We start from the raw sequence: 16641 nt of genomic DNA on the forward strand, positions 1-16641 counted from the left end.
TGATGTCTGGAATGAGCTAATATAAGGACATAATCAAGGTATTTGGGAGTTTTTTTTTATTCGTTCACGGGATGTGGGCGTCGCTGGCAAGGCCGGCATTTATTGCCCATCCCTAAGAGGGCAATTAAGAATCAACCACATTGCTGTGGGTCTGGAGTCACATATAGGCCAGACCGGGTAAGGACGGCAGGTTTCCTTCCCTAAAGGACATTAGTGAACCAGATGGGTTTTTACGACAATCCGGTAGTTTCATGGCTATCATTACTGATACTAGTATTTTAATTCCAGATTTTTATTTAATTAATTGAATTTTAAATTCGCCAGCCGCCGTGGCGGGATTTGAACTCGTGACTCTGGATTTTAGTCCAGGCCTCTGGATTACTAGCCCGGTAACATAACCACTACGCTACCGTACCCGGTTATAAACCATAAGTGTGAAGTTTGAGTAGTCTGAAACCTGAAATTAGATTACAGCTTTGAATCAGTACTGTTGGAAAAATGGCTAATCAAAACCATTTATAAAAGATGGGCTATAATTTGAACGGTGTAATGTAATCGTAGGGCTCAGATTACTTTGTGACTGATCAAGCTTACTTTTATAGCTTATGACCTCCTGAACACCTTGTAATTACGCTCTTGATTTTTCTTTCTTTTGTTAAGTGTATACAAAGTGCTCAATACCAAACCGTTGTCTAAAACAAGTTATCTGGTAGGACAGTGTTTCTGAAATGAATTGTGCAACATGTTATTCTAGTGGCAACGTCGTGTAATTTTAACTCTCAGTTGTGGTAGTTGTGATTAAATTGAACTGGTGTAAGCATTTTTTTTCTTTTCACCCCTCCTTTCCTGTGGAAACTCATGTTGGTGAATGGCTTCATGGATGTTGGCAGCCAGTGGACAAGGGGTTATTCCTCGATTTAAACTAAACAATGAGTGTTCGGGGATTTTGTATGACAGTAAAACCTAATCCTGCCCCCAGCTGATGTCACACTGTGTGCACCTTTCAGTAATCCGTAAAGATTACTCAAAAGCACTTTGGCACTTACTGAGGATGAGAAATCTCCTATATAAATGCAAATTCTTTCTTACTTTATAGCAGTTGGGAGTGTGCACCACACCTGATTTCTTGTCAGTTGTGCTGCAGCTGAGGTTCTGTAACAGGGATTGAACCTTGGAACCTCTTGGTCTGTATGACTCAACACCACACTAGGAAATGTGTTTGCACACTAAACCATTGAGGGTGCACATCTTCCGTTCCACACAAATCTCCAATAAAGCTGTGTTTGTACTTATTTTCAAATGGATAACTGTTACTTAAATATCAGCAATTCACAGTGAAATAAAACACTTCTGTTCCTCAGCTTTTATACAGACAGTTCAATTGTAATAGAGTACTTTCATGTATAGATCATAAAGGGGTGGTGTGGTGGGGGTGGGTGGGTGGCAGGAGAGAATGCACAAGGTGCAAGAACTGAAAAGCCAAAGCTTGACTTATTGGACAGATCTTGGGCTCTTTCAGTTTTACTTGGGTAAATGAGAACCTTGCTACTAATGTGCAGATCTATTCCAAGAACTTTTGCTTGTTGATCTTGTAAAATGAACTTTGTAGGTGTGCAAACCATGGGTACGGTAGTTATGTTACTGGACTAGTAATCCAGAGGACTGGACTAATAATCCAGAGAACGTGAGTTCAAATCGCAAAATGGCAGTTTGAGAATTTCAATTTGGTTTAAAAAGAAATCTGAAAATAAAAAGTTGGTATCAATAAAAATGACCATGAAGCTGTCAGACTGTCGTAAAAACCCAACTGGTTCAGCAATCTTATTTAGGGAAGGAAACCTGCCGTCCTTACCCAGACTGGCCTATACGTGACTCCAGTCCCACAATAACTCTTAACTGCCCTCTGAAATGGCGTAACAAGCCAGTGAATTGTACAGGGCAATTAGGGGTAGGCAATAAATGATGTTTTTGTGAGCGACACCCATATCCTGAGAATGAATTTTTAAAAATTGCCTGGTGTGGATTTCTGAAATTGTTCTCTTGTGCACCAGGCTATACCAGACAGCTGTTCTTAGTAAACTAAAACTAATATAGTTGGTTTGAAAATGAGTTTTTAAAAAGCAGATATAAACACTGATGTAAAATTCTCAGAGAGAACTGAGTTAGACAGGCTGTGGTTTATATATTTTTTTAAATGATGCTGAACTTATTGGTTGCACCAAAAGCTGTCTGTTATTTTCAGCCAGAAAATGTGTCACTTTCTGTATTTTAGCTGGTTCCTATGATGATCCGGATTCTTTCCCCTCAGTCTGGTTCAGTAAAAACTGAAGTCGAATACATTTTAAAGTTCAGCACAACTTTAATAGCAGGGTTCTTAGTCTGCAGCATTGATTTGGACTCCTGATAGAGTCCCTCTATGCTGGCAGAGCAAGAACAAGAAACATACAGAAATCCACACGTTTTTATACAAATCAATAGGGTTGGAACATACTTAACGAGGGTCAACACCAATCATAAGCCGGGCACAGGTTGCCATGCGAGGTTACATTATTTCCGGCCAATCATAGATCGTCCATGTGCTGATCATGCTGCTGTTAGACATCAAAGGGGATACTTCCTCACCTTCCAACTTGGAATGTTCTTCCCTGTTCCTTCTGTTCCTTATCTCCCAACCTGGAATGTCTTTCAACTTTGGCTAAGCTCGTTACCTATATTGATCTGCCATAAACATGGAGACATTCAGACCAGTCCTTGAATCACATCAAAGACTCTACATTGATAAGACCATGCAAACCTGCTGACTACGCAAACATATGGCCCAGCAGGAGGGCCAGGCCACCTGTATCAATCTCAGTTACTAACTAATTAACCCTTTCTAATCATTTTGCATTCTGCTTCTTTGCCACGTAGACATTTTAATATTTTACTGAAAACTGACCACGTAGGGATTCTCACCTATGACTGAAAATATAAAATTTAGCTCTGTTTCATGAGAGCCTAATGATTTTTGTATTTAAATTAGTCGTAGATTAATTCAGTATATTAAATGAAAAACACCAAAGATTAGACTTGCCTACTTGCTACTGAGACACTCTTCCACTATTTACTCACCCTTTATTTCTGAAATGGGAAAGCATTGTTACCAAGCCCTTCCCTAAAACACTATTTCTGATTAATGCTGCTTTAAATGTTGTAGTTACTGGGTTTTCTATATCTCCTCAGTTTTGTGCTCTCTGGCACCCTTGATCAAAAATTATGGGTTCCAAATTTAAAGGTAGCTTTGTTCAACTATCGGAGCCTTGGTGCAGGAGTCACTTACCTTTTATTGTTTTGCTTTCTATAAATGGACCCCAAAACCCCTAGGGTACTCAGTCAAATCCCTAATTACCGAGAGGAGTGACATGGGTGGCATATCATTCCTTCCTTAAGCAACATGGGACCTTTTTTCTATGTTAAAGGTGCTATATAAATGGTTGTTGTTGTTTCTGTTGTGATGTCACATTTTAAACCAGGAGTAAGAACATAAGAAATAGGAGCAGGAGTAGGCCAATCGGCCCCTCGAGCCTGCTCCGCCATTCAATAAGATCATGGCTGACCTGATCCTAACCTCAAATCTAAATTCATGCCCAATTTCCTGCCCGCTCCCCGTAACCCCTAATTCCCTTTACTTCTAGGAAACTGTCTATTTCTGTTTTAAATTTATTTAATGATGTAGATTTGACCATATAACATACAAGTGACAGTTATCACAGTTATCTAATTGGTTTCCATTTGTTTTTGTACCAAAGTTGCACCAAAACCCAGATCATATATTGTATTTACATATATAATGGTTAGCCTATGCTACTTAAGAGTTCACATACTTATGGTGGATCTACTAATGCTAGTGCTGTATCACATAGCGACATGGTGATTGGGTTGTTATTCTGGCAGCCCTTCTGGTGAAAAGGAATTTGTTTGAGATATTTTATCTCCAGATGCTGTTTTATAGAAATATCCAAATTACATTTTCATACTTTTCTGTAAATGTTGAGTTGGGATGCTTGCTTTTCACACTTGGCATTTTCTCTCCCTTTTACCAACATTTAACTGTGATGGGTAACAACAGTTATGGTGCTATTTGTGGTTTAAAAAAAAAATTAAAAATGGAATCATGTTGATATTATCAGTACCATTTTAGAAGCTGCAGCTGTTAAATAAGCAACTTCTCTCTGGGGAAAGGGGGGAAGCCTGTTGAGGAATCACAGACTTTAGGTGAGATAAAAAATCTTAGTTGCTACATGGACCTGTCAAAACTGGTTACTCAAAGTATCAGGCTGAAGCCAGGTCTTATGCATTGAAGGATAACCGAAAGGTAGATGTGTGCTGTAAATGTGGGTATATACCAGAGTTGATCATGTAACGTGCTGCTAGAGTTTTCACCATTCCCCACAGGGATACGTTTGATCGTAAATTATCTCCCGTGGTGCTGGAGAAACCCACATTATCCATAAAAAAGAAAGACGTGCATTTATATACTCCTATAATTGTGTGTTTCAAAGCACTTCACTATGAATTACTTTTTGGAGTACAGTGACTGTTAGGTAGGCAAATACAGCAGTTGTTTGTGCACTGCACGATCCTCATAAACAGTAGTAGATAAATGACTGGTTAACTGTTTTTTGATGTTATTTGAGGAAGGAAAGTTGGTTGCAATGCCAGGAGAGCTTCCTGCTCACTTTTTTGAATAGTGCAATGGGATTTTTAACCTGAACAAACAGGCCTCAGTTTAATGTCTCATTTGAAATACAGTAGTTCCTTAATACCTCATTGTAGTGTCAGGCTAGACTATGTGTTGAAGCCCTGGAACGCTACAACTGAGCTGTGCTGACATAATTTTATAGGTTGCTGCTTCCTGTACCTATTAAATAGGAAGTTCTGAGGGTCTTCACTGGACAGTACCATTGTCTGTATCATTTAGCCTTCTGTCTGATTCAAGTTGCTTGTTCTGTATGCAAGAATAGTGCTATGTTCATTCCTATCTTGCTGACCAGCTCATGTAAGCTACTACTGCAGAGGTGACCTTTTATAAGAGTAGTTTAAGAGACAATAAAACCCTTGCAGAATCAATGATTTTTATTAATTATTTTATTTAACTTCAAATGGCTAAGCCAATTGTAATATTAGTGGCTGAATATGGACAGTTTGCTTTGTACCCTGTTTCATTTACAGTAATTTTTACGACTTTAAATTTGCTTTACTCTGTCACTACAGCTCTGTCATGTGCCATAGGTCTCTATTGCTGGGAAGCTCTCTTGTGTACCTGAAACTCCCATGATGTATTATAATCCTTGTTGCCTTTACAGTAACAAACAAAGCATCTGAATGACGGGAAAACTCTTTTTAGTAGCAGTTCAAAGAAAAATGAGCTTGTTTTCACTTCCTCCATGTGAAACCAAACTAGTTTTATTGCTCAAACCAAATAAAACTACTTTGATTAAAAACAAAATTGCAATTCTGGTGAGGTCATGTTTTATTGAGGGACACCTAATGGGGAATTGTGCGATATAGGTCATATTCTCTGGCTACCGTGACTATTTATAGCAGAGAGCAGCCTATTAACTGTAGCAGTGACCAAGCTCATTGTGTGGGGAAGAAATTGCTCCCGAAATAATGGAGAGCTCAACAGCACTGTCCGTTGTTAGTGGCGAAATGGAGGAGCAAGTTCTGGTGTTCGCACATGCACAGTGAAACGTGGAAATCTGGAACTTGCTCCTAGTGGTTCCGTGGCGATATGACAACTTTGAATTAAAGGTATATCGCACGCTGCAATCAGAAAAAGTGCCGACTGGCTTATCTGCCCAGCTGGAAAGTAACTAATTATGCCACCAAACAGGTACGCTTAAAAATACAGGTCTAAACTAAGTTTTAACAGCATGGTAAGTCTTAATGATTGCCAAACAGCTAAAAATTAACTTTTAAAAATGTGGAGTCTCATTACGCCTTATTTTAATAATTTTTGGTCAAAAAAAAAATTTAAATTAAAAGATTTTGTTTTACTTTTCCCTTCTGTCTCTTTTTATTTAATTCAATTATTTCTTGCCTTTTTCGCTGTCTGCAACTGTTTTTACATTGATTTAAAATGTACTTTTCACTTCCTGGTTTTCACCTTCCAAGTTGTCAGAGACAGTGAACGCAGTTGTCAAAAATGTTATGATCTGATTGGTCGAGGGGAGAGATCGATCCTCTCGCTTCTCCCAGGGTCCTAGCTTCGCCTGAACTGACGCTGGGCTCTTCTACGCTTCCTATTAGAGGAAGTGGATGACAAAAAGACTGCGGTACGTTAGTGGGTTAGTTTAAATCTATGGAGTGGTGAGCAGTGTTGGTTCACCGCTCCGAGCAATTTCTACCCCCATTGTGTCTTTTTGCTGTAAGTCATAAACAAGTTAGTTTGAATACTTGCAGTTTTGACTGTAGTGGCGGTAAATACGTAACCAGCATTCCTTTGGAAGATATTGAATTCAATAATGCATGGGGTAGCAAAACAGCACCATGTGATACTGTGTTGCTTATCTGATCCAATTGAAAACCTAGGCCGATTTTTGTTGCTGTTTTGGTTTAATATAACTAAGCTTTTTTTTTTAATCACTCATAAGTTCGCAGCTAATTTTTTTTCAGTGTTCAAAACACATTCCTTCCTCTCATACCATGTGGGGTTCAGTGACTCCAGTCAAAAAACTAAACTGCCATAAATATGTATTTTTTTAAATAGCTTTTACAAATATATGCTTTTGTTTTTGATGACAAATTCAGATAGTTGGAAGAGATATTGATGAAACAGAAGATAAAAGAACCAGGTGATAAATTTTCTACTGACTCTTGAGTTTGATGATGTAGAAAGTTGCAAGTTTACTGATGAGATTTTTGGAGAGCAGAAAGCGACTCTACATTGTCAACACAACGGACAGGGTGCAAGAGTGATGTTACCAAGCAGCCAAGCTTGACAAATGTTAACAATGTCAAGTCTACCTGTGGCTGTTTTGTACTTTTTCTTCTCACCTGGCCTCTTGGAAAAGATATGCACGCACATGTCTGAAGCATTATTTTTGACTCCTGTCATCTTTTAGAATTTGTGAGCTTCATGCTGATTTTTTTCACCAGTCTAACTCTTGCTCTTGTGATACAATTGGGGCAGTAAATGATCGCAAGATAATTAGATGAAGAGGGCCGTTTGGCCTATCTTAGATCCACCCTGCAGAAAGATCCTGAAGTTCCTCATTGTAGCATCCACTTGTTTCTTAATGGTATTTTTTCCTCAACTACTCTAACTAGAAGTCTTTCATTCATCGATCACTCTGTAAAGACAAATTTCCTGATTCAGTCCTAAATTTACCTTTTACTCCCATATGATTATCCATGTTGGAAAATTGTAATAGAATGCAAAGGATTAAAAGACATTGAAGAATATCAAGATATGTCCTTCGCATACCATTACTTACAAGTAGTTGTATTTTTAGATGTTGGCATTAATGATGAACGGGCAATTTGTGTATGCATATATAAAATGTCTTCGTATCACATTGCTGGAGAGGAAACTATAAAGGTTGGAAAACTGCAAAGGATTAAAATATATAAATATCATAGAAAGTATTTATATTTAAAAATCACCTGATCATGATTTACAGTTCCAGGGTCAACAGTCTTCCTAAAAATGAATCCTTCAGGATTATCTAAAAGTGTAGGCTTATTCAGTAGCAACATGTAGAGTATGTGTTTTTAAAACATCAAGCCATTACATAGAATGTACGGCACAGAAACAGGCAATTTGACCCGGCAGGTCCATGTCAGTGTTTGTGCTCCATGTGAGCCTCCACCTTCCCTACTTCATTTAACCCTATCAGCATATCCTTCTAAAGTGAAAGTGAAATTCTGCTGGTGCCATTTTGTGTTTAATTAGGTCATGCCTCACTTATAAATGAAGTGAGATTTTGACAATATAAAGTCATATATAAAAGTTACTTCAAAGCTGCAATCATAAGAAAATCTAAGGGCTGTTAATGACCATTAGGGATTTTATCAAACTGTTTGAGGTGGATGGAAGAAAAGAAAACACTTAGTAAATGCCTTTGTGTGATTCAGTAACTGTACAGTATGCATTTGCAACTTTGTGAATTTGGTCAGGACCTCCCTGATGTCAGCAAGGTCCATACAGACCATCAATGTGTAAAATTAATTCCTGGCTGTACAGATGGTATCTGCAGCCAAATCTAAAACAGCAGACCTAAATGCTTGCAACAACAGCTGTTTATTTTTGCCATGGCAATATCCAATGATTGGGTGCACCTGGCATAACCCCTCACTGAGCGGTGTTTTGATCCCACTGATGGCCTTGGTTGTTTGCTAGGTTGTCTCTGACAATACTCTTATTATTGCCTCCACTGTTAAGTAAATGGGGTATAAGAAATAAATTTGATATTTATAACCATTTGAATGACAACATTGGCTAGAACTTTGTTGATCTGTATTTTGTATATGTGTCAATACAGTATTCTGACTAATAGCTAGCTTTGATGTGATATCCTGGAAGGTGACCAGTGCTTTAGAACTAGATCTAGTGAGGAGTCAATCCCTTCAGAAGAGAAGAAAATTAGGTTGAAAATAAGTTATAAAAAATTTAAGTCTAGGAATACTGTAGGTTCCATGTCACAGATTCAACATACTTTTTTGTTGTGCAGTGCAGTGGGAGTAGCACTAACAGTAGAACTGCACCCTTCCCTCATCACATTATAAAATACAATGGATGTGTGGTAATACAATCTTGGGGTTTAGTTGTTGAATACCTTGATTTGCATTACAGCCTTGTAATTCACTAATGGATACCCATCACCCATGAATGTGAAAATAAAGTACAGATTGAATTTGCAGATCAAACTCACTCAACTCCTGGGATTAGTAACACCATGCAGAAGAAAGAACAATGGTCTTTATGGTAGGAGTACTGGTGTGATAGGAAAAAAAAATTCTTCTTGATTACTGTATCCTCAGGAACCGGCTCAGTTGTCAACCGGGGAAATACGGAAGCATTCCCTTTTAATATATCTTGATGTCAGGATGGTGCCTATCTGACTGTCCCTTCCTCTGTCATATAAAGCTACTTTCACTGGGCTGCTACGCAATTTGAATTTCTATTGTCAGTTCTGTTGCTGTTTTTCTTTGAATACCATTGCTAATTCAGAATCTTTTACTTCATAGGTTTTTGCTTCTTGTCTCATACCAGTCAAGTACACATATCTCCTTCTTTTCCCTGTATTAAGAGCTTGAAGATCACACTGAGATTAACAGCATTTTATCATGAATCTAATTTTTCACAGACTTTCCTTTTGTAATTTCTAAATGGACGTTTAACTTTTTTATATACACAGGGCTCTATATAATGAACTGCTATGGCAAGCAACTCTCTTGAAGGCTTTCATGAAGTGAACTTGGCTTCGCCTTCCTCTCCAGATTACACTGAACTGTCCCAACTAGACACTACAGAAACTGCTACCTCAGGACTTCCTTATCACCCTCTTTCACTGGTGAGCTCAACCCCAGTTCAGCCCAGTACACTGATTGCTGTAGACCTTCCTACACAACCAATTTATCCATCCTCTAAACATCTCAGCAGTGGAGAGTCGAGAAATGTCAGGTATGCTTAGTTTCCAGGTTTGATTACTAGCTGAACTGCTTTTAACCTGTGGTATTCCTAACTTGCACAGTTACAGCATGTTAAAAAAGCATAAGTTTAGGAGGAATAACTGCTTCTTTAGAACATAAAGGTAGCTATTTGCATTTCTAGAACATTATGTATATTTTGGCTATTTCCTTCTAAACAGGTATCTGATTAATCTTCAAATTATAATGTTCATTCTGGGCCAGTAGTAGATGGGGCACTATCTTAACTGACTAATGTTTGGCAAGCTCTAATGATGGGTCATTTAGTAAAGTGAAAGTTCAGCTAAGGCAGAAGGTCCCAGGTACGATTCTATAGGGTGGCCACAGAGCCTTAGCACCCTTGAGCCAGAGAGGAGAAATATCAGCAGATTTCCCACTCCAAATTGCTATCCATGAACCACTACTGGAAATCACTTCTATGCACAGCGAGTGAGGACCAGATCAGATTTGATTGTGATGCCCCCTATGGTAAAACAACCTGTTGACACTAACTGTCTAGGCACACCCATTAAAAAAGGACACTTGGGTGAGTACCAGAGGGCACTCATGAATCTATACCCTGGTAAATGTGAGTACGACGAGAAATTTGGCAAAAAAAAGTGACACGTTGCTGAATACTGCAACGTGATGGTTTAAAAAGGCACTGTATTTGCATTGAATTATGCCACTATCACTTCAATGAAAATAGTGAATACATTGAAGAAATTGACCTGGAATTGAGTGTATTAATAAAAAGAAATTTTACAGCCAATGAAGTACTTTTGAAGTGTAGCCACTGTTGTAATGTGGGGTACATGGAAACCAATTTTGCACAGCAAGGTCCCACGAACATCAATGTGATGACCAGATAATCTGTTTTAATGATGTTGGTTGAGGGATAAATGTTGGCCAGACGTCGGCGAAAACTCCCTTCCTCCATCACTAATTTTACTCAAATTTTGCCTCTAGATGCAAATGAAATTATGTTGCACACACAGACTAGAAGTTTACAGCACAGAAAGAGGCCATTGGGTCCATTGTAGCTGTGCTAGAGCAATACAAAACTAATTTCACTGCTCAATTTATCTCTTTAATTCTATGGTCCTGTACAGTTTTGCGCTTCAGAGAAAATAGACTGTAGTCAGTTAGTTCATTATATTTCTAGAAATAGTTTGTTATCTTTTCATAATGGTATTAATGATTCCAGCAATCAGTTGTCAAATCCGTATGCTACCTCTGGAGCTGTGCATGGTTCACCAAAACAACAGACAAGTGATAACAGCAACCATCGTGCAGAGGTGGAATTTTTACAAGGTGTAATAGCAAATGAAGCTCAAGAAGGTATAGAGGATGTCCTGGGACAAAGTACAGACAGTTTATCTCATTTGAGAAGTCCATTTGTACTGGAAGTAAGGGAGAAAGGCTATGAAAGACTGAAGGAAGAACTTGCTAAGGCTCAGAGGGTAAGTTTATCTTTGTTTTATTGTCAAAGGTGATGTATTAGTTGTACTGTAGTGTATTTAAGAATTATTATAAATGTTGATCGAAAAGTCATTAAGATCAGACTTTAATGCAGCCAATACTAATTCTAATTCAAATTGGAGGGTTTGTTCATGACTTTCTTTGCGCCTCTTCTCTGCGCAACATTGCCGGCACAACAGAGAGATTGTGTTACGGCTGTGCAAATGGAAAGTTTACTCCTTCACATTTTGCTTTTCTTTTATTTCACAGCAAGGCTACTGTAATTACTGCTGAGAATTGGCAGTGTTTATAGTACCAAATAAAGTAGATACAGATGCACATAGCTTTATCACACTCGGTATATCTTTATGTGCACATGCACGCATACTGAGTCCATAAATGCATTTTATTATTTATAAGATATTGTCACTTCTGAAGAATGTAATAGGTTTTACAGTAATGAAACAATCTGCTGCAGTTCATTATTCCATAATGTAACCACTTTAGGAACACTTTCATTGATTAACAAAAGCAGTAGTATGTGTTTATACTTCAAAATAATGACAGTGTCAATCTAACTGTGAAAATATAGAAAGTGTGTAACAAAATTGTCATCAAAAGAATCGCACTGTATGACTTGGTTTTTATTTTTTTTTAAAAGCCATTCATTCCTAACATGTTTGTGACGTTTAGTTTGACTTTTTATACTTCTGAATTAAGACCATTAGCACAAGTCTCACAGGTGCAATATCCTATTCTTTGGGGGCAAAAATTTCTTAAATGAAATGGAAGTAGGGTGCCGTCACCATATAATAGTGTTTTGTATCCAATCCTTCCTGCTAATTTAAAGCTCAAAATTGGCATCTGAAAAAGACTTAAAGTCTTTGCTACCGTCCAGTTGAATCGTTTCAAAGGAACAGTCCACTAAGGATTATCCTTAAATATTCTTCAGGATAAATATACTTCCTATTGTCTAATTAATATTTAAAGCTTTGCCTAACCTTCTGTTGTCTTTGTGGTTTTGAGACTCAAAAATCACGCAATTTAGAAGTTGATTAGTGCTTTCAATGCGTGATGGCGAAGGGAAGAGGTACAGGGAGCCCAGTCCAAGCGAAGAAACTTATATTTTATCTTAAATTGTCAAGTGGAAAAATTGGCCGACATGGTCTGGAGACTAGCCACTATGTGGTGGTTTTAAAAATAAAATCTATATTTTTAAACATATTTGAGGTTAATGTCAATGTATTCCTTTAAAAAGCAGTTAGTGCTGATAGAACAGAGGAGGTATATTTTCTTCCTCTTTCCTTCTGCTGCATATTTGCTTTAACAAAAGATGGAGAAAGCCTTTACCCAATTTTTACAGTATGTAACTATTTGGGATGTTTTCTTATGCTTAGAGTTCAAGTTTCTTATTAGTAGACTATGCACGAAAACCATGCTTCATTCCCAGAGATATAGTGTGGCGATCATTTTAGCAATTGCTGCTGTTAACGGAAAATTTAAAATGAAAGCCATTTGAAAAGTCAATTTTGATATTTTTTTCCAGGATGAGAGAAGGGGTACTAAGCTGATTTTATATCAGTCTGTCATTCTTAAATACGAGCACTATGTAAAGATATTTAAATTAAAATCTCTTATTTAAAGGTTCAAACATTTGGATAAAGTTACAAAAAATACCATAATTGCATGATTGTTCTTGTATAGTAAAACATGGCAATTATTTGTGACTGCTACATTACAGGAGCTGAAACTAAAAGATGAAGAATGTGAGCGATTATCCAAAGTAAGAGACCAACTGGGCCAAGAACTAGAAGAACTTACAGCTAGTTTATTTGAGGTTTGTATTTAATGTGTAGGAGAAATTATAATGGGAAATAAGGAAATGGCAGAGACCTTAAACAAATATTTTGTATCTGGCTTCACAGAAGACACAAAAAACATACTGGAAATAGTGGAGAACCAAGGGTCCAACGAGAGCGAGGAACTTAAAATGATTAAGATTAGTAAAGAAAAAGTAATGGAGAAATTAAGGGGACTAAAAGCTGACAAATCCCCTGGACCTGATGGCCTACATCCTAGGGTTTTAAACGAGGTGGCTGCAGAGATGGTGGATCCATTGGTTTTGATCTTCCAGAATTCCCTGGATTCTAGAACAGTCTCTGTGGATTGGGAAGGTAGCAAATTTAACCCTGCTATTCAAGAAAGGAGGGAGAGAAAAAACAGGGAACTACAGGCCAGTTAGCCTGACATCAGTAGTAGGGAAAATGCTAGAATCTGTTATTAAGGACATAGTAACAGGGCACTTAGAAAATCATAATATGATTATACAGAGCAACACTGTTCTATGAAAGGGAAATTGTCTTTGACAAATCTATTAGAGATTTTTGAGGGTGTAACTTGTAGGGTAGATAAGGGGGAACCAGTGGATGTAGTATGTTTGGATTTTCAAAAGGCATTCCATAAGGTGACACGCAAAAGGTTGTTAGACAAGATTAAGGCTCATGAGATTGGGGGTAATATGAATTGAGAATTGGTTAATGGTCAGAAAACAGACAGTAAGAATAAACGGGTTATTTTCAGGTTGGCAGGTTGTAACTAGCAGGGTGCTGCAGGGATCAGTGCTTTGGCCTCAGCTTCTCCCCTTCTTCTGTTCCCACCCTTCTCCCCTTCCGCCCTGCTCCTCCCCTTCCCTTCTGCTTCCCGTGCTGCTTCTGCTCCCCACCTTCTTCTCCCCTTCCACCTTGCTTCGCCCCTTCCCCGCTGCTCCCCGTGCTGCTTCCGCTCCCCCTTCCCCCCACTTTTCCCCATCCTCCGGGCTGGGCTTGCCACCCCCCCTTATGGCTACCTGCATCGGCTGCATTTTTGTTGCTCGGCCTCCAGTCCGTGCTTTTAGTGAACGGTAGCGAGGGCAGCTGGTGCCCTAAACACACATGCACGGTTGGTGACCTACAATGCACATGTGCGGTCCAACGTGCTCTGGGCTCGACTGCACATGCGCTAGTGTCTGGCTCTAGTCACACTGAAAAAAGAAAGCATTAATGCCACTGAAAGATTAGAAGTGACATGATAGCAATTATACTAAAAAGAATTCTTCCCTCAGTGTCCAAAAATCTATCGATCACAGTCTTGAACATACTCAACGACTGAGCATCCACAGCCTTCTGGGGTAGAGAATTCCAAAGATTCACAACACGCATCTTGGTCATAAATGGCCGACCCCTTACCTTGAGACTACGACCCCCTAGTTCTAGATTCTCCAGCCAAGGGAAACAGCCTCTCAGCATCTACCCTGTCAAGTCCTCTAAGAATTTTTTATGTGTCATTGAGATTACATCTCGTTCTTCTAAACTCCAGAAAGTATAGGCCCATTTTACTCAATCTCTCCTCATAGTACAACCCTCTCTTCCTAGGATTCAATCTAGTGAACTTTCGTGCACCACCTCTAAGGCAAGTATATCCTTCCTTAGGTAAGGAGACCAAAACTGTACGCAGTACTCCAGGTATGGACTCACCAAAGCCCTGTACAATTGCAGCAAGACTTCCTTACTCTTGTACTCCAACCCTCTTGCAATAAAGGCCAACATATTATTTGCCTTCCTAATTGCTTGCTCTACCTGCATAATAGCTTTCTGTGTTTCGTGTACAAGGACACCCTATTCCCTCTGAATACCAACATTTATAAGTCTCTCACCTTTTAAAAAATATTCTGTTTTTTTATTCTTCCAATGTGGATAATTTCATATTTCCCCACATTATACTCCATCTGCCACCTTCTCGCCCACTCATTTAACTTGTCTATGTCCCTTTGCAGCCTCTTTTCGTTCTCCTGACAGCTGACTTTCTCACCTAGCTTTGTATCATCAGCAAACTTGGATGCATTACACTCAGTCCCCTCATCTAAGTCATTGATATATGTTGTAAATAGCTGAGGCCCAAGCAATGATCCTTGCGGCAGCCCACTTATTACAACTTGCCAACCCGAAAATGACCCGTTTATTCCTACTCTCTGTTTTCTGACCTTTAACTTGATAGCACTGTCGATGACACCTTCCATCACTTCGCTGATGATTGAGAGTAGGCTGATGGGGCGGTAATTGGCCGGATTGTATTTGTCCTGCTTTTTGTGGACAGGACATACCTGGGCAATTTTCCACATTGTTGGGTAGATGCCAGTGTTGTAGCTGTACTGGAACAGTTTGGCTAGAGGCGCGGCTAGTCCTGGAGCACAAACCTTCAGCACTACAGCCGGGATGCTGTCAGGGCCCATAGCCTTTGCTGTATCCAATGCACTCAGCCGTTTCTTGATATCACGTGGAGTGAATAGAGTTGGCTGAAGACTGACTTCTGTGATGGTGGGGATATCAGGAGGAGGCCGAGATGGATCATCCACCCGGCACTTCTGGCTGAAGATGGTTGCAAACACTTCAGCAGCCTTGTCTTTTGCACTCACGTGCTGGACTCTGCCATCATTGAGGATTAGGATGTTTACAGAGCCACCTTCTCCCTTTAGTTGTTTAATTGTCCACCACCATTCACGACTGGATGCGGCAGGACTGCAGAGCTGATCTGATCCGTTGGTTGTGGAAGTGCTTAGCTCTGTCTATAGCATGTTGTTTCCACTGTTTAGCATGCATGTAGTCCTGTGTTGTAGCTTCACCAGGTTGGCACCTCATTTTTAGGTACGCCTGGTGCTGCTCCTGGCATGCTCTTCTACACTCCTCATTGAACCAGGGTTGATCCCCTGGCTTGTTGGTGATGGTAGAGTGAGGAATATGCCGGGCCATGAGGTTACAGATTGTGCTGGAATACAATTCTGCTGCTGCTGATGGCCCACAGCCTCATGGATGCCCAGTTTTGAGCTGCTAGATCTGTTCTGAATCTATCCCATTTAGCACGATGGTAGTGCCACACAACACGCAGGGTGGTGTCCTCAGTGCGAAGACGGGACTTCATCTCCACGAGGACTGTGCGGTGGTCACTCCTACCAATACTGTCATGGACAAATGCATCTGCGACAGGTAGATTGGTGAGGACAAGGTCAAGTAGGTTTTTCCCTCGTGTTGGTTCACTCACCACCTGCCACAGGCCCAGTCTGGCAGTTATGTCCTTCAGGACTCTGTCAGTAATGTTGCTACCGAGCCACTCTTGGTGATGGACATTGAAGTCCCCCACCCAGTACATTCTGTGCCCTTGCTACCCTCAGTGCTTCCTCCAAGTGGTGCTCAACATGGAGGAAGACTGATTCATCAGCTGAGGGAGGACGGTAGGTGGCAATCAGCAGGAGGTTTCCTTGTCCATGTTTGACCTGATGCCATGAGATTTCATGGGGTCCGGAGTCGATGTTGAGGACTCCCAGGGCCACTCCCTCCTGACTGTATATCACTGTACCGCCACCTCTGGTCGGTCTGTCCTGCCGGTGGGACAGGACATACCCAGGGATGGTGAAGAAGAGTCTGGGACGTTGGCTGAAAGGTATGATTCTGTGAGTATGGCTATGTCAGGCTGTTG

General features: G+C 39.8%; 1 protein-coding gene across 3 annotated transcripts in view; it reads left to right on the forward strand.

Annotated features, from left to right (window-relative positions):
* The window catches only part of rab3ip (RAB3A interacting protein (rabin3)), a 51375-nt gene that overhangs the window by 12546 nt on the left and 22188 nt on the right, over window positions 1-16641 (forward strand). For all 3 annotated transcript variants that reach the window (XM_068000044.1, XM_068000045.1, XM_068000046.1), the window contains 3 exons: window positions 9402-9667; window positions 10880-11135; window positions 12875-12970. In XM_068000044.1, coding sequence (XP_067856145.1) covers window positions 9423-9667; window positions 10880-11135; window positions 12875-12970 — 597 coding nt within the window. In that variant the 5' untranslated portion in view covers window positions 9402-9422. The remainder of the gene's footprint in view (window positions 1-9401; window positions 9668-10879; window positions 11136-12874; window positions 12971-16641) is intronic.

This window comes from Heptranchias perlo, chromosome 18 (genome assembly GCF_035084215.1).
Source record: "Heptranchias perlo isolate sHepPer1 chromosome 18, sHepPer1.hap1, whole genome shotgun sequence".
NCBI lineage: Eukaryota > Metazoa > Chordata > Chondrichthyes > Hexanchiformes > Hexanchidae > Heptranchias > Heptranchias perlo.